The sequence below is a fragment of the Gorilla gorilla genome, chromosome 9 (assembly GCF_029281585.2).
Source record: "Gorilla gorilla gorilla isolate KB3781 chromosome 9, NHGRI_mGorGor1-v2.1_pri, whole genome shotgun sequence".
NCBI classification, from domain to species: Eukaryota; Metazoa; Chordata; class Mammalia; order Primates; family Hominidae; genus Gorilla; species Gorilla gorilla.
In genome coordinates this window covers 95854780-95878250 of record NC_073233.2, presented here as the reverse complement: position 1 = coordinate 95878250, position 23471 = coordinate 95854780, and the positions used below count along the sequence as shown (strand labels likewise).

Below are 23471 nucleotides of genomic sequence, written 5' to 3'. Positions count from 1 at the left end.
ATAATTATGTTATATAATTATATAATATATAATTATGTTATATAATTATATAATATATAATTATGTTATATAATTATATAATATATAATTATGTTATATAATTATATAATATATAATTATGTTATATAATTATATAATATATAATTATGTTATATAATTATATAATATATAATTATGTTATATAATTATATAATATATAATTATGTTATATAATTATATAATATATAATTATGTTATGTAATTATATAATATATAATTATGTTATGTAATTATATAATATATAATTATGTTATGTAATTATATAATATATAATTATGTTATGTAATTATATAATATATAATTATGTTATGTAATTATATAATATATAATTATGTTATGTAATTATATAATATATAATTATGTTATGTAATTATATAATATATAATTATGTTATGTAATTATATAATATATAATTATGTTATGTAATTATATAATATATAATTATGTTATGTAATTATATAATATATAATTATGTTATGTAATTATATAATATATAATTATGTTATGTAATTATATATATAATTGAATTATATATAATTTTTCATTATATATATTATTATATATAATATAATTATATGTGTTATATATATAAAATTTGATTATATAATTATGTTATATATAATTATGTAATTTATAATATAATTCTATATAATTATATATTGTATAATATACTATATAAATATATATTATGTGAAATATATATAAATATATAAATATGTATTATATAAAATATATAGATATATAATATAAATATATAAAAATATATTTATGTTTTATAAATATATATTTATATATTATATAAATTTATATATATTTATGTATTATAAATAGATAAATATTTATATATTATATAAAATTATATATATTTTATATTATATAAAATTATAAAATATATAAAAATGTATTTACAGTATACTATATATATTTATATATTATACAGTTATATATGTATATATAAAATATAAATGTAAAAATATATAAATATAAATATATTACAAGTATATAAATATATAAAAATTTATAACTATATATAAAATATATATTTATAAATATAAAAAATATAAATATGTAAATATATATATTTATATATATAAATATATATATTTATAAATATATATATTTATATATATAAATATATTTATAAATATATATATTTATATATATAAATATATTTATAAATATATATATTTATATATTTTTTTATATTTATATTTTGTATATATACCTACATGTAAAAGAGTCTGGTATATGTGTATATATATATATATATGTGTGTATGTATATATATATATACACACACCTTCTGTTACATATATATAATATATATGAAGGTTTATGTATATATAGGTATATGCATAAAAATATACATAAAATATATATAAATATACCTATATATACCTATATATATATCAAGGTATATGTATGTATATATACACACACACACATATATATATATATACACACACACACATATATGTACGTATACCAGCCTTTTTTGAGGGGGAAATTTTTTGTTGATTCTATTTCTTTCACAGCACTAGGGTTATTTGGAGTCTTATGTTTTGTGTTGACTTTAGTATGTGTATTTTTCAAACAATTGATTAATTTTATGTAAGAGATTGATTGTTGTTTTAACATTTGTTTTAATCTTTTAAATGCCATTTTAATCTCTAGTGAGATACCCTATTTTATTCATGACATTGCTAATTTGTGTTGTTTCTCTTTTTTTCTTTGATCAGTCTTGATATGGGTGTATCAATTTATTATTATTTTGAGGAGGTATTGGCTTTTTTGTTATACCTCTTACTACATTTTTAGTGGCTGCTCTAAGAATTATAACATACTTCCTTAATTTATTACAGCATATTTAGAATTAAAGATTTATAGAAAATGAATCTCTCAGTAATTTTATTTAATCCATATTTTTGTCATGTATTTTACTTCTGCATATGTTATTAACTTCACAATAAAATGTTACTAAGCAGTCAGTTGTCTATTAGTGATTGTTAGGAGAAGAAAAAAAATACATAGTCTTGCATAGTTACCCGTGTATTTACCACGTTAGTCATCTCCATTTCGTGTTGTAGTTCTGATTTTTTATCTGGTATTATTTTCATTCTATCTGAAGAGTTTTCCTTATTTCTCATAGTACAAGTTTGCTGGCAAAGAATTATTTCAGCTTCGTTACCTGAAAATGTCTTTAATTTTGTCTCATCTTTGAAAACCATTTTGGCTGAATGTAGAATTCTGGATTGTAGTGGGCTGAGTCGTATCCTCCCAAAATTCATGTGACCTGGAACCTCAGAATGTGACTTTCTTCGGGAGTAGTTTCTTCGCAGATGCAACTAATTGGGGATCTGCAGATAAAATCATCTTGGATTTAAGATGAGCCCCAAATCCTATGACTGACTTCCTTATCAGAAGAGGAGGGGATGCAGAGAAATACACAGAGAACACCATGTGAAGATGGAGGCAGACATGGGAGTGAGGTGTCTGTAAGCTAAGGAATGCCAAGGATTGCGGCAATCACCTAGAGCTAGGAGAGAGGCATAGAACGGCTTTTCCATTATTCCCTCCAAAAGGAAGTAATCCTGCCAACACCTTGGTTTGAGATTTCTGCTTCCAGAACTGTGGCCATCTGTTGTGTTAAGCCACCCAGTTTGTGGTAGTTTGTTACGGTAGGCCTAGGAAATGAATTTGTTGCTCTAAAGAGTTTTGTTTGTTTGTTTGTTTTATCTCTGAGTGCGTTTAAATGGTTAAACCTTTTTTTTTCTGATCACCATTTTTTCTGATTTGAAGACAGCTGTAATTTATATAATAATCCCTCTGTATATAAAGTATCATTTCCCTTTGGCTGCTTTTCAGCAGGCTTGGTTTTCAGCAGATTTAAAAAAAAATCCTACTATGATTTTTTGCATTTATATTTTTAGGTATTTTCTGATCTTCTTGGGTGTGTAGGCTTACAATTTTTGCTATATTTGAGGGAAAATTCAGAAATTATTTCTCCAAATTTTTTTCTCCTGAATTATTCTCTATCTTATTTTTCCTGAGGTTTTATTGCAATATATTACACTATTTTAACACCTCACAAGTCACTGAGGTTTTTGTTTTCTAAAAAGTCTTATTTTGCCTCTTCTTGAGATTGGATACTTCCAATTCATGATCCTTTATTTTTCAATATCAAATCTGCTGTTAAACCCAACCTATGATTTTTTTTTCTTTCAGGGTTATGGTTTTCAATTCTTTCAAAGTTGTAGTTTTCATTTCTGTTTGGTTCTTTTGTTATTATAGTTTCTATTTTTTCTGTGGAGCTTTGCCATATGTTCTCTCATTGTAGCTTCCATAAGTACTTGAGAACATATTTACATCAGCTTGTTTCATTTTCTGCAAATTCTAATAACTGGATCATTTTGATATCGTGTCTCCTGACTTCTTTTGCTTGATTATGGATCTCATTTGCCTCCTTCTTTGACTATCTCACAAATTTTTATTTTATTTTGGACAATTGATGATACATGGTAGGGGTATTGAGTTATGTTTTTAAAAAGCGCTTGTTTTTTCTTTCAGAATACAGGTAAAGAATGATGGATTTTATTGATCATGTCAGGCTTGGGTTTATTCTTTGTTTGGATGATCTATTTTAATTTTAGACATAGGGAAAATCCCTCAAAATAGGGCATGGGGTTACTCTTAATGTGGAGCCTTCCTGAGATCTCAAATGAATGAGCAAGTTGTTCACCAAGACTTCTTCACTCTAACCTGGATTGGTCCTCCAGTATATTCCGGCATTGAATGACCTATGGCATTTTCATTTAGGTCTCTGCCCTGCATCAGCTTCTCTCTTTTGGGATTCACAGGGTCTCATTTTTCATGTGTGTAGCCAGTCTTTGATGAGGTCTTGTAGGGTAAACAGGCTTCTGAGTACCCTCCACACTGCAGCTTTGTCCTGTCTGGTAACCTACACCAAAATTTCAGCCATTTCAGAAGCTCTCTTCGCTAACTGATTCTTTGGCTAGTAAGACTGCCATACTCTGCCTGGTCTCCAGCACCATAGACAGGGGTGTACCCCCAGACCTAGAACATTGGCACATGTGCTCTCTCTCTGTGCTTCTCTCATTTCAAAGCTCACAATACTGAGCTGCCTATGGTCCGATTCTTGAAGACAACTGCTTCATGTGTTGTGTCCACTTCAGAGTTATTTGCATCAGGTGGGCAAGTCTTATGCAGATATTCTTTCATGGCAAGAATCTAGAGAACTAAAATTCTTATTTTTTTCTTTGATAATTATTATAGTAGTCTTTTATTTAATGGACAAAATATGTTCTCTTACTTCTGTGGAGGTATAAATGATCATTTGCTTGTTTATTTAGCTCCCTACATTTTCTTTCTTTCCTTGTGTATTAGTCCATTCTCACACTGCTATAAAGAAATACCTGAGACTGGGTAATTTATAAAGAAAAGTTTAATTGGATCACGGTTCCATGGGCTGTACAGGAAGCATGGCTGGGGAGGCCTCAGGAAACTTACAATCATGGTGGAAGGGAAATAGGCAGGTCTTACATGGGCAGAGCAGGAGGAAGAGAGGAAAGGGGGAGGTGCTACACACTTTTAAACAACCAGATCTCATAAGAATTCATTCATTATCATAAGAACAGCAAGGGGGAAACCTGCCCCCATGATCCAATCACTGCTTACCAGGCCCATCCTCCAACACTGGGGACTACAATTTGACATGAGGTTTGAGTGGGGACACAAGTCCAAACCATATTACGTTGGTATTTCCTTTTTACTTTTTTTAAAAAATATATTTATTTTGGTTTCTGACTTAAGAGGTTACGTCAAATACATAGGTAAAAAATATTCAAAAAGCTGTCTGGAAACTTCATTGCAAAGACAGAAGTTGTTCAGTGATATAATTCACCATAAAGTGATTGACTAGGGGAATTAGCTGCTTATTGATGAACTTCCAGAGGTCAGTAGGTGTGGGTCTATTGTACTTCAGAGAGGATTCCTTTAAATCTGTTAATGTGGAAAAAAACAAGAACTGCTGTCTAATTGGAGCAAGCATATGTTTTATATCTCTGTTCATTCAGTATAGTCTCTATCATACCTAATACCAGGGCTTATAAGCGTGGATGTCAGTGCTCTGTAAAGTGAGTGAGTATATTCTGATTATCCCCACTGTTTGACTGAAAGATTTCACTTGTTTCTCCCCATGTTCAATACTGTGTTTCACTTCTGCAGTCAGCTATAACTGACAGATACTCTTGTGTTCAAATTGTTTAGATAACAAACTATTTTTGGCAAAGGTAGAGGAGGTGTAATCACCTTGCTATGTGGGCTAAGGAAGGCGTCCTGAAGCGTGGGGCACCTTATAAATACTTTCAATCATTTCTTTTACTTTTGGCGCCATACTATTTTCAAGCCTTAAGACATATCTGGCTCTTCCTATTTCCATGGCACTCTGTAATGCAGAGAGGTGAATCATCTTTCTTACTGAATTTTCTCTGAAGGAAAGTTTCCATCTTCTGTTTACAGCTACATCAACAACTGTTAATGTGTCTACACTCCATCTACCAGAATAGTGGAGTCAGTTCAGGTGGATTGTTGCCTCCTTTTTAAATAGCTTAAAAAAAAAACCCCTTTTACACATATTTTAGTGAGATTTCAAGAGGGCATAGCAATGAACATGTGCATTCTGTCTACCGCATTCAGCAAAAACAACATTATTGTTTTAGAGTAGAGTGAAAGTAAGACTGTGAGGCATAGACAGAGAAGGATGTAATCAAATGTGGTTCTTTAAAATTTTTATTTAAGCTTATTCTTCCAACAATATCTTGTTCCCACACTCACTCCTCCATATACTAGAACCTGGTTATGCCTCTGTCTAGCATCAGCATCTCTTGCCTTTCACTCTGTATCTATAGAACTTTAGTGAAAATAAGCTGTTAGCGTCCAATGGCCTTAAACAAACACGTTGTATCCCTGTTACCAGGTCATAAAGGCAAGAGTGGAAGTGGCAAGGAGAGAAAAAGTGAACAGGTGTGACAGGAAGGGAGGTCATTTTCCCTGTACATTCTGAGCTGCACATTAGTCCAGGCTCCCTCCAATTTGCAGACATATTAGTGGCAGCCTTGCCAATTCCAAACATTAAAACACAATTTGCAGGGCTCTCTCTTGTCTTTCCTGACTTTATTTCAACAAGATAAACCCATCTGGAAACACCCTTGAAGCAATGTTCTTCCTGCCTCATTACAGCTACATCAACACTTCAGCATTCTGGGACTGCCCTGCTTGCCTCCCCCTTCTCTGCCACAGCGTCTCATAGCCAATTAAATCCACTGTAGCTCAGCTCTGAGGCCTAGTCTTTGCTCCCTTATTGCTTTTCAATAGCTTGAAATCTACTCAGCTGAAAAACCAAACTGATAATCAGGCAGGAATCATCACTGGACTGAGAAATTATTGAAGAACCGTGCAACGCTGAAGACTGCCCCATTGGAATGTGGCCCTAGATGTAAAATGAGCCTTTTTAGTACCCATCTAAGAGCAGTCATGACTTCCTATCCTCAGGTGCTCTCTTTGTTTTTTAAATCCCAGAGCTCTAGAGTGACATTGAGCTGCTGCTCAGGGACTCCTTTTGTCCCTTGCCATCTCACACCAGAATTGTGTAAATGTTTGTCTCAGCATCCAAGAAGAAAAGGAGTAACAAAAGCCCCAAATGTAAGGCTCAGTGATAACATCTGAAGTCAGCTGTCAGCTTGCAGCTCCCTAACTCTTCACCCGTCAGCTCTGCTTCCTCTGCAAGTCCCAGCTTAATTATATTTTCATATTTGTACAATGCCCCAACTATCACTCCTTCACCCTAGCGCCCTTCTCCAACTACCTGGAGAATGTCAGAAGTGAAATGGATATTGTAGATCATCAGTTTAAGTCTTTCATTTTAAAGAATTAGAGAAAACACAAGAAATGACTTTTCTAGGATAACATAGAAAGTCTATGCTCTGGCTAAGGTAGGAATGTGCACCCCATGCCTAGGGCGGGAACTTGGGTGAGGTATGTGAGGCACTCGGGCACAAAATGTAAGAACAAATAAACCCAGAAATTAAGATAACTAATATTTTAATACAGTATTTTTTAAAAAGCAAAATTAGTACAAAACACTCCTTGAAGAACAAAATATCATAATATGAAATAAAGGCAGAGTCTAACAGGGCTAAGATTGGGGGGAGGTGAGTGAGGCAGGCCTGCACAAGCACAGGGCTGGATCCTGATTTTATTTAAAATTTTGATATTTTGTTCTTTATGGACTTATTTTGCATTTTAATTTTTAAAATACCACATTAAAGTATTATTTTCTAGATTACTGACATTGTGTCCCCTTCAATTTTGCTCCCCAGTTGAGTGCTTACTTGCTTTACCTTAGCCCCAGCTCTGTTTCTGATTCTCAAACTAGTTCTACTTCTGAGCCCATTTTGCCTGACTTTTCCATGTCAATCTTCTCACTTTGAATCTCTTGATTCTGCCGTCATTGGTCTCACAACTTTTACTCTTCCCACTGAACCTGACTTACTTGTTTATTTGGACCTTGGTTATACAGGTTTCTATATGGCTTGGCTACCTGCTTACTGAACCCTACCTCTCCTCAAATATGGGGCTGTTTCTGCTTCTCTGGTTACTGCTGTATATATAGGAGCTTAAAATCTCCAGAATCCATTGTTGTGTCACCACAGAAAGAAAAACAAAATTGCCAATTCTAAAAGTTGTTACCTTTTTGCTAGGCCATGCTAACTAATGGAATGGGGTAAAGAACCAGAAAACCAAACACGGAAAGTAAGATATGTGTTAGAAATGCATCTGTTCTGTACTAAAATTCTAGTTTATTTTAGATAAATATAATTTCCCGACACAGACCTGATGAGGTCTATTTCCAGGCTCCTTGATCTTCACGTTGCATTATTTTGACTTGCCTCTTTGGATGTTCCAAAATTTTGATAATTGAATAATAGTAGTTAAATTATAAATTAAGGAGGTTTTGAAATCATTTTTGCTCAATGCCCTAGACTTCATTCTTCACGTCTAACATTCCTTTAGGTAATACAGCTATTATACCATGGAGCGTTTGAAGAATACATTTTTTAAATAGTCAACCTACTGCCACCTTCATCGTGCTAATTTATGTTGTTAACAAATATTTACTTTAGGAATTCAGGATATGTTTGGATATGGACGTTTTCATTCACATACTCTGTTGCGGGAGGATATGTGTGGTTATCTGGAGGATTGGCCAACTGTGCCAAAGGATGATGATGGTTGTGTAAGATGAGGATCTTCTACTGGAATTGAGTAATATCAAGTTGGAAAAGGCCCTTACATCATAATTTTTTATTGTTAATGTAATTTGAAGGTAATGTAACTTTTTGTCTTCTTCCTTGTCCCCCAGGACTCATGTCAAAGACCATAGGAAAAAGATCAAGAGTGAGTCAAAGAGCCTGATTAACACATACCCTTAGATACTGATTAATCAGAGCCTAAAGACAAAGTACACAGGATATACTGCATAGTGATGAAGTCTAATCTTTTAGTGTAACGATCACCCAAATAATGTGCATTGTACCCATTAATTAATTTCCCATTCCTTACCTGCCCCCCATCCTCCTACTGTTCTGAATCTCCAATGTCTTATTATTCCACACTCTATGTCCAGGTGTACACATTATTTAGCTTAGGGGGCCCATATTTTTTGGTTAAATTACTGTGCCATTTTCTTAAGCAATTCTGCTCAAAATATCAACTCTTTGTTACAAGTCTGCAATAAAATAAGAAACTTGTGTTAGTATGTAAGTCAATAACATAACTGAGCACACTGCTTTGTCCAGATGGTTATTTTTCTTAGCTAAACTTTCTCAGTGAAGAAAGCAGTATTTTGAACTCCACTGTGGTGCAAGCTCCTTATCTCCTTGTGTACTACAACATTGAGTAATATTGATAGAATTATTGTCTGTATCTGTACACTTGAAGCTGACTCACCACCACTATTTCTGTGTTCCATTCTATGGAAAGAAGATGTTTATGGCATACAACTTCCTTCTAAGAGCCCCAGAAGTGTCCATATTACTTCTGATCACTTCTCTTTGACCACAATTTAGTCACACTGCAACACCTAGAAGCAAGGGAAGCTGGAAAATGTAGTCTCTAGCTAGGTGCTATGTGCCCAGCCAAACCTTGAGTTCTAATACTAAAAGGAATAAAGAAAAATGGACATGGAGGACAATTAACGGCCTCTGAGACACCACATTTTACTCCCTTACTGTTGGGCCATGAAATGGCTGAAACCAGTAAGGTCCTGGAAACCAAATTTATAACATAAGTAAAATGAAAATGTGCAATAGAAAAAAATGTCTCTTTTGGGGAAATTAAGAAGGTACAATAAATAACATCTCTCTGTATTTTTCTAAAGTTATAAACCATTTGAAAATAAGCCAAATAATACAAACAAGAGGCCATATATCAACTTTATTACTGAAAAAGAATATATTGGAGACTGTGGCTTTATTTGTAGGCAAATGTACTTTCAGCAAATAACCTCAGAATAAGAAGACATATCCATCCAGTGAGAGGCATGGCTGGACTGTTAAAGGTAGTGTCCCATACACACCCAACACCTCCCCCATGCCATCCCCAACCCTCCTACCCACCTCAGGGCATTTCCTATTGTGCCTATTGAAAGACTGGGCAGACTTCAGCACATGATCTCTGAAGACAACATTATTTTTGAAAGAGAAAAGAAGAAACCGAGATGAGCTCACTCATTCTATTCCTTCTTAGCTTTCCAGTGAAATCAGTCACTTCTTTGGAGAGGATTGCTTGATAGGCAGGAAGGTCAGTAGTGTTACATTAACAACTCCCTCCACCTGGAAGGAAACACTGGAAGTGGAGAAGAGGCATTCCTCACCCCTCACATTGCCCAGCTTTTTGTTCTCTTAATGTATTGCACTGGGCTTAACCATTAGGCTTATGACCAATCTGTGGGATCACTATCTCCTTCATGTAAGCAGATCCACCATCTCTAAGGATAGTCTTGTTTTTTCACTGTCATGAAGATATTTTTAAATTATTAGCCACTATTTAAAAAAAATATATTATCCTAGACCCACCAGTGGGCAGTACAGCTATTGACCCCAGAAGGCTCTGAAATTGGTCCAAACCACACATTAATTGATTTCATTTCAAGGCAATTATTTTCCACTCAAATTTATTCAGCTATTTTGCTCAGCATAGTCAATTCATGGGTTATTTAAAGAGATAAAGTAACAATATTACAATAATTTAATAATAAAATGCCAAGCTAGAAGTGCTGCAAATTTAGATACAAATGCTTCTCAAAATAGGGTGACAAATAAAGGTGGAAATATAAATCTCTTTGTAGGTTGAAGTCCAATGACATTAAAGTTCAAAGGAATTAAATTTGAAAATCAAATTATTTGACTGCCTTCATTATTTCCTCTCCAAGTTAATATTCAGCTTAATCTCAGCCAGAGGGATTATCCATGCCTGGCTGGAGTTAGGATTCCTTCAGTAGCTGAAGCCAGGCAGGCTTCCACAGGAATGATTGTGAGTCCTTTGGGAACTTAGAAGCTTTATTTGTTCAATGCAAAGCTCTTATAAGCCTCTCTTTTGAGAAATCCAAAGAGGTAACAGAACATGCATGATCATCACAGCACTGGCTCACACCCAGTAAATTTTGGAAATGATCCAATTCCCAGACCCTAGAGAAACTATCTCAGATAAAATTATGTACTTAATGTTGCCAAGAATTACAGCAGGGACTTGATGGAGTCTATATAAAGGAGGAAAAATGGAGAAAAGGTTTTTTGTTTTGGGCTAGAGACAGTGCCAGTCATCTGGTACCTTGTCCAAAAATCTATGATCTGTGCTCTGTAAACTCAAAAATGAGGTTAATTTTAGCATTATTGATTTACTATATGGGGTGGGAGGAAATCACTGAGACAAACTGTCTCCTCTCTTGCATGTTGCATTTAAGGCATTGCTGCCTTCTTGGAAATTTAGAAATATATATTTATATCCCCTGTCACAATGGAGATGCGTTTTCCCTACCATCTGAGTACCTTGGAAAACCTCTTTATTGCCATTTCTCTTTTCCCTTGGAGCCCAGTGTTTTCATCTCCTAGTGCTGAAATGAGTATGGGCTGTGTCTAGTGATATAGCACCAATACTCCTCTACATGTAAATATAATAGTTTCAGACTTGATCCAATGTTCTTGTGGCACAAAATTGCTTAGGCTTAAAAGCCCTCCCCCTATGAAGGGGAGGGGTTCTTCTTTATATGAAATTAACCTATCCTGATCCACATTTTCTCAGGCTACTATCATCTGTTTGAGGTTCCTCCAGCCCATATCTTTGGTAATTGTGGCTGGTGCCTTTGTGGATGTCTGAGTGCCCTTATCCTCTGTCTTTGCTGAACCTGAGACCTAAAACTTTTTATTGAGGACCTTTGCCTGTACCTTTCCTGGGCTGGATGTATATCCATTTCGAGAGTTACTGAGGCCCACAACACACACCTTTGCTGGGCACTTGCTTTTCCTTAAAATAAGCAGATAGATAACATTGTTTTCTTAAGGCAGAGCATGTTTAGTTCCCTCTATAAAAGCATAAACCACTTGCTTGAGGTCAAAGCTGCCTTAAACTGTCTTAACCCATAATGGACAAATTCCCACTTCCGTTTACCTTAGGCCTAACTCCCTCTGCCCTGGTTAAAACAGTTAAAAGTTAAACTAATACCTATAAAAACTGGCTTCATTGTTTCCTGCAGGCTACTGAAGTCTTTGCCTTGGGCATACCAAAATGCTCAGGTAGTTCGCATGTGTTTTGCCCCAAACCACATTTCACTGTCTATGTCCCAATTGTCCTGATCAGTGTAGTATATTATAATACTTCTTGGTAAAAACTTTCTTTCACCCCTCCATACCCCACAGGAATAGAGCCTGACCCTATAAACCCTAAAGAGTGAAGGAGTTGAGTGGAGTGTGTGAGCAGTTTTCTCTTGAGGGAAAAGTAAATGAACATGAACTGGGAACATGTACATGATTCCTCTCTCAAATTCAGTCATCATCGAAGAGCGATAGCATGAAAAAAGGCCAAGGGTTTCAGGAGTGTTCCCTTTTTATGAAAGGCAATCTCCAGAGTGGAGAATTATCATTCTCCTCTAAAAACAGTCTGCCCTTCCCAAGCACAGTAATCCTTTTTTTTTTTTTTATTGAGACACATTAACAGATGATGTTTACCTGAGATCTTGAAATTGACTAATAGTTGTGGCATAGTTGCAATAGGCTGTAGGTTATGCACACTGCTGATTCTCTGGTACAGTGGTTCTCAACTGAGGGTGATTGTGCCTCCTTCTAGGGGACATTGGATGTGTCTGGAGACATTTTTGGTTGTTACAACCTGAGGCCCATGCTAGCAGGTAGAGGGCAAAGATGCTGCTAAACATCCTATAATGCACAAAACAATCCCATACAACAAAGAATTATCTGGCTGAATATGTTAACAGTGCTAACTAAGGCAGAGAAACTCTGCTGTAGATATAACTTCAGTTGTTTGTTTCCAAGTCAAGGAAACATATTGGGATGCAAGTGAGCGAGAAAGCTGTTAATATATAGATAACATTGAAACTCTCCTGAAAATTTTTTTAGTGAAATAAGTAATTTATAAATTATGGTGGTCTGTTCTGCTACAACATATGTTTTTGTAATCTGAATTAAATTAGTCCATGTGTGATTGTAAATAGAGGAATAATACCAGGAAAATGTGGAAGCAATTTTTTTAAATTTTTTTTTCCTAGCCCGTTAGTGTTTTATACCACCAAGTGGCCACAGCAGGACCCAGAAGGAGGAAGCAGGTAGTACCATATGCAAGATGTATTTCTCATTGATTAATTGGTTGTTAAATGGGCTCAATTCTCTTCTCCCATCGTCTATTTATACCTATTCACAATGTCGTTTTGCACTTTGTAGCTCCTATCATGATGAACTGAAGTCTATTTCCACACCCCTTGAATATGAATTGGCTTTGTGACTTGTTCTGGCCAGTCAACAGGGGCAGAATTAATGGCCTACCAGTTTCAAGCCTAGGCCTCAAGAGACCTTCCACAATTCCATTTGTTCAATTGGAACTGTATGACCATTACATGAATAAGTCCAGACTAACCTGCTAAAGATTTAAAAATTCCTTCAAGCAGAGAATATCGCACTGGAGTTCCTTCTTGATTAGCCAGGCTACTGCTGACCTGCTAACTAATCACAGATGCAACGGTCCTTGCATCTCCTGCTGAGATCAGTCAAGGCTGGCCCAGGTCAGTAAAACCAGTCAGCTGACCTATAGACACACTAATAAATGGTGGTGTTTTAAGTTACTACATTTGGGGAGGTTTGATATGCAGCAATAGATAACTGATATACAAGCCATAATTTCTTCTTGGCTTATTTTTGCCACATGCTCCATTTTTGGAGGACTTGTTGCACAGTTACCTTTGATTTTTGTGTGTTTTTCCCTTATCTCCAAACTTAGTAGAATCTACCATTGCTTAAACTTTATTCCATCAGATCACCTTTAGTGAGCGGTGGCTCACGCCTGTAATCCCAGCACTTTGGGAGGCCGATGTGTGTGGATCACGAGGTCAGGAGTTCGAGACCAGCCTGGCCAACATGGTGAAACCCTGTCTCTACTAAAAATACAAAAAATTAGCCAGGCGTGGTGACAGGTGCCTATAATCCCAGCTACTTGGGAGGCTGAGGCAGGAGAATCACTTGAACCCGGGAGGCAGAAGTTGCAGGGAGCCAAGACCATACCACTGCACTCCAGCCTGGGTAACAGAGCAAGAATCCATCTCAAAAAAAAAGAAAGAAGAAAAGAAATATACAGCCATATTTAGCTATCTCTACGTATTAGGAATTTAACATGATGTTTTAACTCTGCTTGTATTTTGATTACATATTTCATTATTATTTTTGTTAGTGCGGTGGTTAAAATGTTGCATAGACTTTTGAGTGTTCTGTCCCACTCCTAGGCTTTCTATAGTCCTATTATTTTAATTTGTGATTTTGTAGAATTTAAGGTATCTTAGAACTGTATGTATATGTTGCATTATAGGCAACAGAAATGCCCACATTTTTTGAGAATCATATTATTTATGCCTTACTCACAACTGATTCTTAATCACTTGTGTACCAAGACATAAGGTTAGGAATTTTGCTCAGGCCACTCTGGGGGATCAAAGAAGCACCTAAACAGAGGGCTCTGTGGATATGTTTATTTCTGTTTTGGGTGTGTGTCAACATGTGAGTGTTTGTATGTATGTGTGTATTATATGTGTGAGTTGGTAGAAAATTCAGAGAATTAATATACTGTTATGGTTTTTATAACACTAATATGTTCCCAGGATGTTTAATGCAACTTATATCAAATTATTATAAATAGTTAAAATAATAAACACTGTGATTCATAAATAGCTCTGCATTTTATCAAGGACTTTCATATCAATAGTCTCATCTTTAGTCCTCATGGAACCCCTGAGATACAGGTAATATTTTTTAATTTTTAAAAATTTGATTGTAAATCAACAAATAATTGTACACATTTTGGGGGCACAAAGTGATGTTATGATATATGTATATAAGGTAGAATGTTTAAATCAAGCTAGTTAATATGTCCATCACTTCAAATACTTATTTTTTTGTGGTGAAAACATCTAAAATTTACTCTTAGCAATTTTGAAATATACATTACAATAGTCAGCACGCTGTGCAATAAATCTCAAAACATTTATTTCCTCCATCTGAAAAAATTTTCAGGGAAGTTTCAGTGCTATCCATATATTAACTGCATTCCCATTCACTTGTATTTCAATATGTTTGCGTGACTTGGATTACTATGTATTAGTTGAAAACTTAAGGCATTTCTTTTCTAAGAGAGAAACTGAGGATATATCAATTTATAGCGAACTTCCATCTTCACATCCTTTGACCAGCATATCCTTCTTCCCCCCCGCCCCCTGCCCCCACCAAGCCTCTGGTAACCACCACTCCACTCCTTGCCTGAGGTCAGGTTCACTTCAGTTTTTTTAGATTCCATTTCATATAAGTGAGATCATGTGGTATTTGTCCTTTTGTGCCTGGCTAATTTTACTTAGCATAATGTCCTGCAGGTTCATTCATGCAGTCACATATGACAAAGTTTCCCTCTTTGAATTCCACTGTACAGATGAGGAAAAGGAAAGTGGACTGGGTTTAGTGCTCCAGGTAGTACATGTCAAATCGGGGATTTTTTTAAAAGATGCTTTTTTTCCTACTCCTTCACACCAAGATGCCTTCTTTCGGAAAAGGGCAAGACTGGAAATCTTAAGGCATTCCTTTTCTGAGAGAGGAAGGGAGGATAAATCAATTTATAGAGAACTTCCATCCTTACTTTATAATGTAGTCCTAGTAACAAATGTAAAATTGGTAATTAGGTAGCTTTTTGTTATAGATAAGGAAATAGACACAGGTAGCAGTCCTAAGATCAAACCATGACCAATATGAAGGCTTTCTGAATGGGGAGTTGGTTCTTTCTCACTAAAGTCTTGATCCTCTTTTATCCTCTATCTCATTTTGCACAATATTTTAGTAAACCTCAGGTCTTCTTGGAAAAAAATCAAGGCATAAATATGACATAAATAATGCAGTCCTACTATTTAGACAGCCCATGACACATTTTCTCTTAGAGCTAAAGACAATTCCCAAGAGTGTAGTATTTGGTCTGTGGCTACCCAACAGTGATTCTTCAGCTCATGGCATGATGTCCCTGCTACTGTTGGCATCCAGGCTTGGTTTCTAGGACTTTAGTTCCTGGGTACAGAACCATTCCTCTTTTCAGGATGTACCAGAGTCAGCTTTAATGTAAAAAGGAGGGATTGACTTTTGGGGAGAAAATCAAATCTAGTTGGAGTTGTCTTTGATTTTTAGATTTGGGTCTCAGATGGGTTTATTGAGATCCTGATGTTGGGGGAGGAATACTGTCAGCACACTGGGTTGTTCCAACATGCAGAATGCCATGGCTGGCCACTTGCACGGCTGTGATACTCTGTAGAAAATACTCTGGCACCTCCACATGTCCCCCAGCCAGCTCAGGACACTGATTGATGTCAATCACTTCATCACAGCATTATATGGATCACACAATCTCTCCTTAAACTTGTTATTTTTAAGCATTCATTGGGGTCATGATGTTCTGAGATTAGTCCTTAGGCACTTTCAAATTATTAGACAAGACAAATTATTACTGCATGTCCTCAGCTTTTACTCTGGCTGGGATCAAAGTGTTCTCCACAACTGCTTCAGCCCAGCATTCTAGCTGAAAGGAGGTCCAACGCCACAAGTGCCATTAGGTTTTGGAGCAGGCAGAAGGGGGCCAGAAAGACTTGAAAATTTTATTTTATTCTAATAGGCACAGCATGAAAAGAGACATTGAAATGGAATAATTAAAAATGCTAGGTTTAAAGTTGCCCTACTTCCCTTCAATATGCTGTGAATTCTCTGTTCAGGAATGATTTGTCTTCATTCCCTTCCTTCTTAACATGAGTAATCTCTCCTGTTTACTGAGTCCATCCTCCACGTGACATCTTTAGTTTTTACAATGTGTCTGTAAGGCATTACTGTGCTACAAATGGGCAAAACAGGCTTAGGGACGTCTGGGTAGATTTTGGCTGGTCTAGCTCAATAGGAGGTTAGATTTTAGCACATCTACGGAAAGGAGTTGGTGAATATCTTTTAGGCACTCCTTTATGAACAGTGTTTACTTTATAAAAATATCAAAGAGCTATTATTCTGAAGTTATGTAACCGAAATGCAGGTTAGTCGCTCACCTTGTACAGAGTACAAGTAACAAGATTGGCGTCTGGTATAAAGAAAGTAACCTCAGTTTCCTCATATATGAAAAGCATTGTTTAAATTACCTCATAGAGTGTGAGGATCAAATCTGATAATGAAAACAGTGCATGACACACAATAATTGCTGGCTCTTATCATCATTGTTATCAGCATTGTCCTGATTCAGTTCTTCCTCCCTTTGCTTCAGTCATGCCCAGGGCTTCTGTCCTTTGAACATAAAAGTCTTATTTCTCTCATTTTTTTTTTTTTTGTCTTCCATCTGTTTAAGGAGTTACTGTCAGTGATACTCAAACTGTGGTCACTAGACAGGTAATCTCAGCATCATATGGGGGCGTGTTAGAACTGCCAATTCTTAGGTTTGGCCCAAGACCTCCTTGATCAGAGTCTCTAGGGAAGGGGCTCAGGAATCTGCATTGTAATAAGCTTTCCAGATGGTTCTGATGCTTGCTAAACTTTGAGAAGCACTTTTCTAAGTCAATTACACTGTTTGATTTAAAAGCCCTGAAAATGGAGACAAGATTTGGGTTCATATCCTAGCTTTGACACTCATGGGCTACATAAACTTTGGCAAATTGACTCTAGATTTTCCTTTGTAATGTGTACAGTGTTCTCTGGAGTTTCATTACTTAGGTTATAGGCTAAGTTACATGAATGAAGAAACCCAAAAAACAGTGATTTGAATACATTTATTTCTCTCTGCATAATAGTTCAGAGGTACGAAGGTAGCCCAGAGTAAGTTTGTGGCTCTTTTCTACAAGGTCATCTAAGGACTCAGGATTCTTCTGACATGATACCCTGCCCCTCCTGAGACACTGTTTTGTTCATATAGTTGACTTGGGCTCATCGATGCTATGTCAAGCTTCTTGCCTGAGGGAAAATAGAAAGAGAGAGAAAGGAAAACAAGTAATTTTATTTTAAAGAAGTGATGCAAAAGTTGCTCATATTACTTCTGCTCATATTCCCTTGGTGAGAACCTGGATATTTGGCTATAACTGGTGGGAGGCTGGAGAATGCGTCTATGAGCTGGCTGGCCAGCTACCTTATACAAATTCAGGAGCTGTTGGTATTCTGATGCTAGTAAAATAGATACTCATAGAAACACATAACACAATGCTCAGCACATAGGAATTATTCCACAAATGCTAATGTGAGATGGAATAGTGTGGTCTTGAAGAGTCAGATAGATATGAGTATGAATATGCGTTCTTGTACCTACTTAGTATTTGACTTTGAGAAGATTATTTCTTCTTTGAGATTCAATGTCCTTATTTTCTAAAGTAGAAATTACATAAGGTAATAGTCTTAGCTTACTGCGTAGGTTTTAGAATGATGGAGGGTTTAGGCTACCTCCAATTCTAGATCAGAATGCATTTTGATTCCCTTAATTACAATGAGGCAGGAGATATCCTAAATGTGTCGGAATGTTTCACATGTCATTAATTCCTTATCAAACACAACTGCAAGCAACACTGCAATTACTGTGCAGCTATGGTCCCACAGCCTGAAGGTAGGGATCTTAATCCTAGGGCCCATTTGATGATTGGTGGGGTGTACGTGGCAGAAATTGTGCCAACAGCCTAAAGCACAGCTTTCAGTTCCGCAGAAGGAGGAGGTGTTTCCATCATTTCATTATATTCTCTAGGGCAGAAATTGGAGGCCTGTGGTGAAATATAATTACAATTCTCTATTGTCTTATTTGGGGTATAAACAAATCCCTCTCTAATCAATTTACAGAAACAAACATAAAAAGCAAATAAGCAGCCTTCTTAGAAAGGGAGTATTATACATGATTTGCATATGTCACTTACTCTGGTGGAGCAGAAATGCAGCCATGTATTTACAAACAAGGCAAACGTATGCCCTGTTCAAGAATAGTGCTTATTGTTGGAGCTAGTCCTATTTGTCTTGACATCAAAAATTCCTTTTGATACTTGTCAGTTTTCTCTTTTAGAAAAAAACAATGATTCCTGAAATCTCCAAATTAATAAAGTCAAGGACATCTTTAGGTTTCTTGCTGTCTACTTCCTTCCCTCACAAAAGACACTAGAAGCTGGAAATGGAGACCAGAGTGTTCTAGGTGTATCATAACATTGCTAAGAGCCTCGCTTCTTGGGGTTCATTTTCTCTAATTACTAAGAACAACACTAGCAGTGGAAAGAATAAAATAGGTATGAAAAAAGGAGGTTGGAGACTTTCTTAGCTTGGATCTCCTTAAGAGCAGAGCCCAAGACAGAGGCTTGCATGCAGGGGTAGATGCTTCTTAACTTGGGTTACCTCTAGATAAACCCATCATATGTTGAAAATATGTAGCTAAGAAATGCATCTTATACACCTAACCTACAGAACATTGTAGCTTAGCCGAGCCTACTTATATGTGCTCACAGCATTTACATTGGCCTACAGCCGGGCAAAATCATCTAACAACATAAGCCCCGTAGAGTGCTGGTTGTTTGCCCTTGTAATTGTTTGGCTGACTGGGGGCAGTGGCTGCCAGTGAGAAAGAGTAGAGTACAGTATATTGCTAGCCTGGGAAGAGATCAAAATTCAAAATTTGAAGTACAGTTTTTACAGAATGCATATGGCTTTCAAACCATCATAAAGTCAAAAATCGTAAGTCGAATCATTGTAAGTCTGGGACCAGCTGTGCTTTATTTGGAAAGTGATTCTAGGGAAGAGAAATGAGCATATCAAGGATCAGAACACGATATCCCAAAATATGGTGTCATGGCATGCTGAGTATTTCGATAGGAAGGAGATTGGAAGGCCTTAGAAGAAAGGTCACTCTGACCTTCTCATGCTCTCCCTTCTTCCTTTCCCCACGCTCCCCCAAGATGTGTCAAGAATTTTTCTCCCCACCTCAGATTATAGAAATTAGAACTCCTCTCCCCCAAAGTGAACCATAAAACCTAGAAACATCACTCTCTGGCCTACCTTCCCTGAAAGCAGGTCATGAGGGTCTTGTTCTAGAGTTCCTGCCCCATATACTGAGAGAGGAATGCCACATAGAGAGCCCAAGAATAATCTGAACAAATAGGCCTTGCTTGGTCTCCTCGCATTTGATTACTATTAGATTCTACTTTCTTTGTCCAATCATGCTTCTTCACAACTTTTCACTTTTTTCATCAGACTTAGAATAAAAGCACACAGTTTTCCCTGGGTATGGGGGTCACATAAAACCTTGGTTAAATAAACTTATTTTTTTTTTTTCTGTTAATCTGTCTTTTGTTACAGGACTGTCATCTGTGACCCTTATGACGGATGAGAAAAAGTTATTACCTTATTGCCCCTATGGGGGGTGAGGGGAGAGAAGCAGGAAGGAGAGAAAGGCAGTCCAAATATGTATGATCCCATTGTCTACTGTGACAGGCAAAGAAAGGGGAGAGAAGCAGGAAGGAGAGAAAGGCAATCCAAATATGTATGATCCCATTGTCTACTGTGACAGGCAAAGAAGCTTGATTCAGAGAGAACTTTTAAGGAAACTTGTGACATGAATCTTGGAACTGACCACCTAAGGGACAAAGGGGGAATCAATTTGTGGGAGTGAAAAAGTAAATATTTTTCCTCACCCACTGTAAGTTACTACTTACAGTGCTATAACAATAGACAGATTCATGAGAGAAAAGCACAGCCAATTGATTTAACAATGTTTTATGTGACATGAGAGCCTTCGGAAATGAGGACTCAAAGACCCCCCAAAAAACTGCATTTTTATACTTAGGTTCAATGAAGAATGGACAGTCCTGTAGAAATGTCAGTGTACAAAAAACAGGGTGAAACTTCATGATAATAAACTGAAGGTGGGGGGAGGGAAACTAGAAAGGCCCTGAAAGGTTCAAATTCTTCTTGGCTTCTCTGTGTATCATCATTCCTTCTCTCCAGGTATGATGCAGTACTCCTCTGGAATGAGGGTCTTATGACTTACTTCCAGTTAAGGTAGATTAAAAAAAAGTTTTATAACTATGCTTTTTATACAGAAAAGTGGGGGTGGTCAGAGTGACCTTCTAGCTCCTGCAGCTTTTTCAATTGCTGAGTGCCATGTTTTCACATATCATGTTCTGAGCTCCCACAAATTATTAATTAGTTCCCAGACCCCAGTGGACAAGGTTGGACATGTAGGGGTTAATTATCCTGCCATTTGGTTTGTACAGACATCTCCTACTATGGCATCTGAGAGACCATGGGGCAGGAGTGGGAGGCCATGGTGCAGCTGATACAAGCCTGTGCTAAGCAAATCTCTGCAGCAGAGAATAGTGAAGAGGTGAGGACCCAAGAATTTAAGCTTGTATATGAGTGGTCTGCAATGCAGATGACTAAAGGATATTTTTTCTCTTCTCACAACTTTTTGATTCTAGTGTTATGCTCTGTGTAATTTTATAATAAGAACAATAGCTACAATTTATTTGCTATTTGCTGGATGCAGTTTGAGGGACTTGTGCAACATGTTCTCATTTTGTTCTTTATAATAGTCCTTTATCATGACTTTGTATCATTGATATTTACTTATGAGTAAATATTTTGAGATAAGTTAAATAATTTACTTACAGTTACAAGGTATATGCAGGTATGTATGTTTTTAAAAATTATTTTATTAGCTCGGAAAATACATGACCCATACTATAGAATGGAGACTTTTAAACATTTTTGGTTTAGCACTTAGTTTTTTTATGTCTGCTAATGTACTGAAGCAAGAGTTTTATAAAATTGCATTTTCTCTTTTGACATGTGTTGTTAAAAGAGAAAATACAATATTTTCTATTCTGTCCTACTTGTGTGTGTGTGTGCATACTGTTTGCTACCCATTATATTGATTTTATCACTCACTAATGAGTTATAAGGCATGACCCCACAGTGTGAAAACGGTGACCTAGAAAACCAATATTTTATAGAAAATATTCACTTTCAGACGACAGTGGTCATCTGAAGCCTCATGAATCCCTAGCTCAATGGATGATTGACAGATGATAGAAAGATTGATTGATAGATAGATGATAGATATAAGAGCTAAATGTTGTGCTTATTTTATTCATTTAAGTTTGGCTTATAGTTAGCTACAGTCTTTATACAATAGCTTTAGGATTTGTTCAACAAAAGAGTCTATAGGATAAATCATATTATCTACTGGTACTTTAAATAATTTTAACTTTTATTTTAGATTCAGGAAGTACATGTGCAGGTTCGTTATGTGGGTATATTACACGATACTAGGTTTGGAATATGGATGATCCTGTCACCCCAGTAGTGAGCATAGTACCTAACAGTTTTTCAGTGCTTACCCCTCCCGCTTCCAGCAGCCCCCCGTGTCCATTGTTGACATATGATTTTATTTTATTTTGTAACGGGAACTGAAATTTTGATAAATATTCTCGCTTGAGACTAGAGAGGAAATATATTTCCTTTATAATTTGGATTTGCTGGATTAAAGAATAAGAGAAGAGCAAGAAGAGGAAAAAAATAAATGAAAGCATGTGGAAGAGTGTGTGCCAATGTGGCTTTCATGGACTTCTTGTGGGAGTCAGATGGGGCACCCATGGGCCAGTGAACACTACTGCGTGCACAGCTGCTTTGCAGCTCCCACTATGCTCCTGCTCTTTTCTTCTGCTGTGCTCCTTTTGCAGTCTGTTCAACAACAATCTTTTCACCAAATTTACTCCAACCCGCTACTTAGTATATATGATGCAATATTACTAATTATCAGAAGTTCTTTCCTCTGCTTATTTCGAATATTGCCTTTACAGGTTCTGGAGGTGGAGCTGACGCTTGTTTCTTCTTTCATAAACACGGGATAATGCTTTCCATCCCAGATGAAAGGGTGAGTCTTTAATGAGATAATGTGTATAGCACAGTAGGTGCCCATCACATTTTAGCTAAAAGTGTCCTTGCTTTCTGCAATGCACCAAATCCACTTCCTCCTGCCACTGTGGTTGAAGCCTGCTCCCGGGCTCATCTATACCTTATCTGGTCCTGCCTTCCTGAGCAGCTGATCCTCTTGATGGTGTGTGGTCACTTCCTGAAAGCTAGTGGTGGCTTTGTGAATGCTCACAGGAAACTGAGGAAAAATTGTTCAGATAAGGCACAGAAATTTCTCAACAAGGCTGTTCCTTCTCTGGCGTGCATTTATGCAGGTCTTTCAGTAGGTATTGAGACTTGAATATGTAGAAAATCTTTCTTTTTCTATCTTTCTGTGACAACACAGCACACAAACTCCCTGAAGACCAATTAGTCACCTTTATTCAGAAATTTAGGCTGAAAAAGTAGTCTTTATCTGGAACATTTCCAAACTCAAGGGAGAGACAGAGAGGAGATGGGGAATTATGTGATGAGTCTCAAAGTTCTGGCTGTTGTTCCCACCATGATGCCATTGGTAGGAGTTCACATGCTCACCCCTGAGTTCAGCAGGGTGGATGCATCGTCCTCTCACAAGAAGGACAATCAAAGAAAGGGGATCCAGAATATTTAGCAATCATCAATGCTACTGATCAACCACCAGACACA

At 36.4% G+C, this 23471-nt stretch overlaps 1 protein-coding gene across 1 annotated transcript in view; it reads left to right on the top strand.

Moving 5' to 3' along the window:
* The window catches only part of RAB38 (RAB38, member RAS oncogene family), a 326770-nt gene that overhangs the window by 167406 nt on the left and 135893 nt on the right, over positions 1-23471 (top strand). The window contains exon 3 of the mRNA XM_055355662.2: positions 22715-22788. Within this exon, the coding sequence (XP_055211637.1) occupies positions 22715-22765 (51 nt within the window). The 3' untranslated portion in view covers positions 22766-22788. The remainder of the gene's footprint in view (positions 1-22714; positions 22789-23471) is intronic.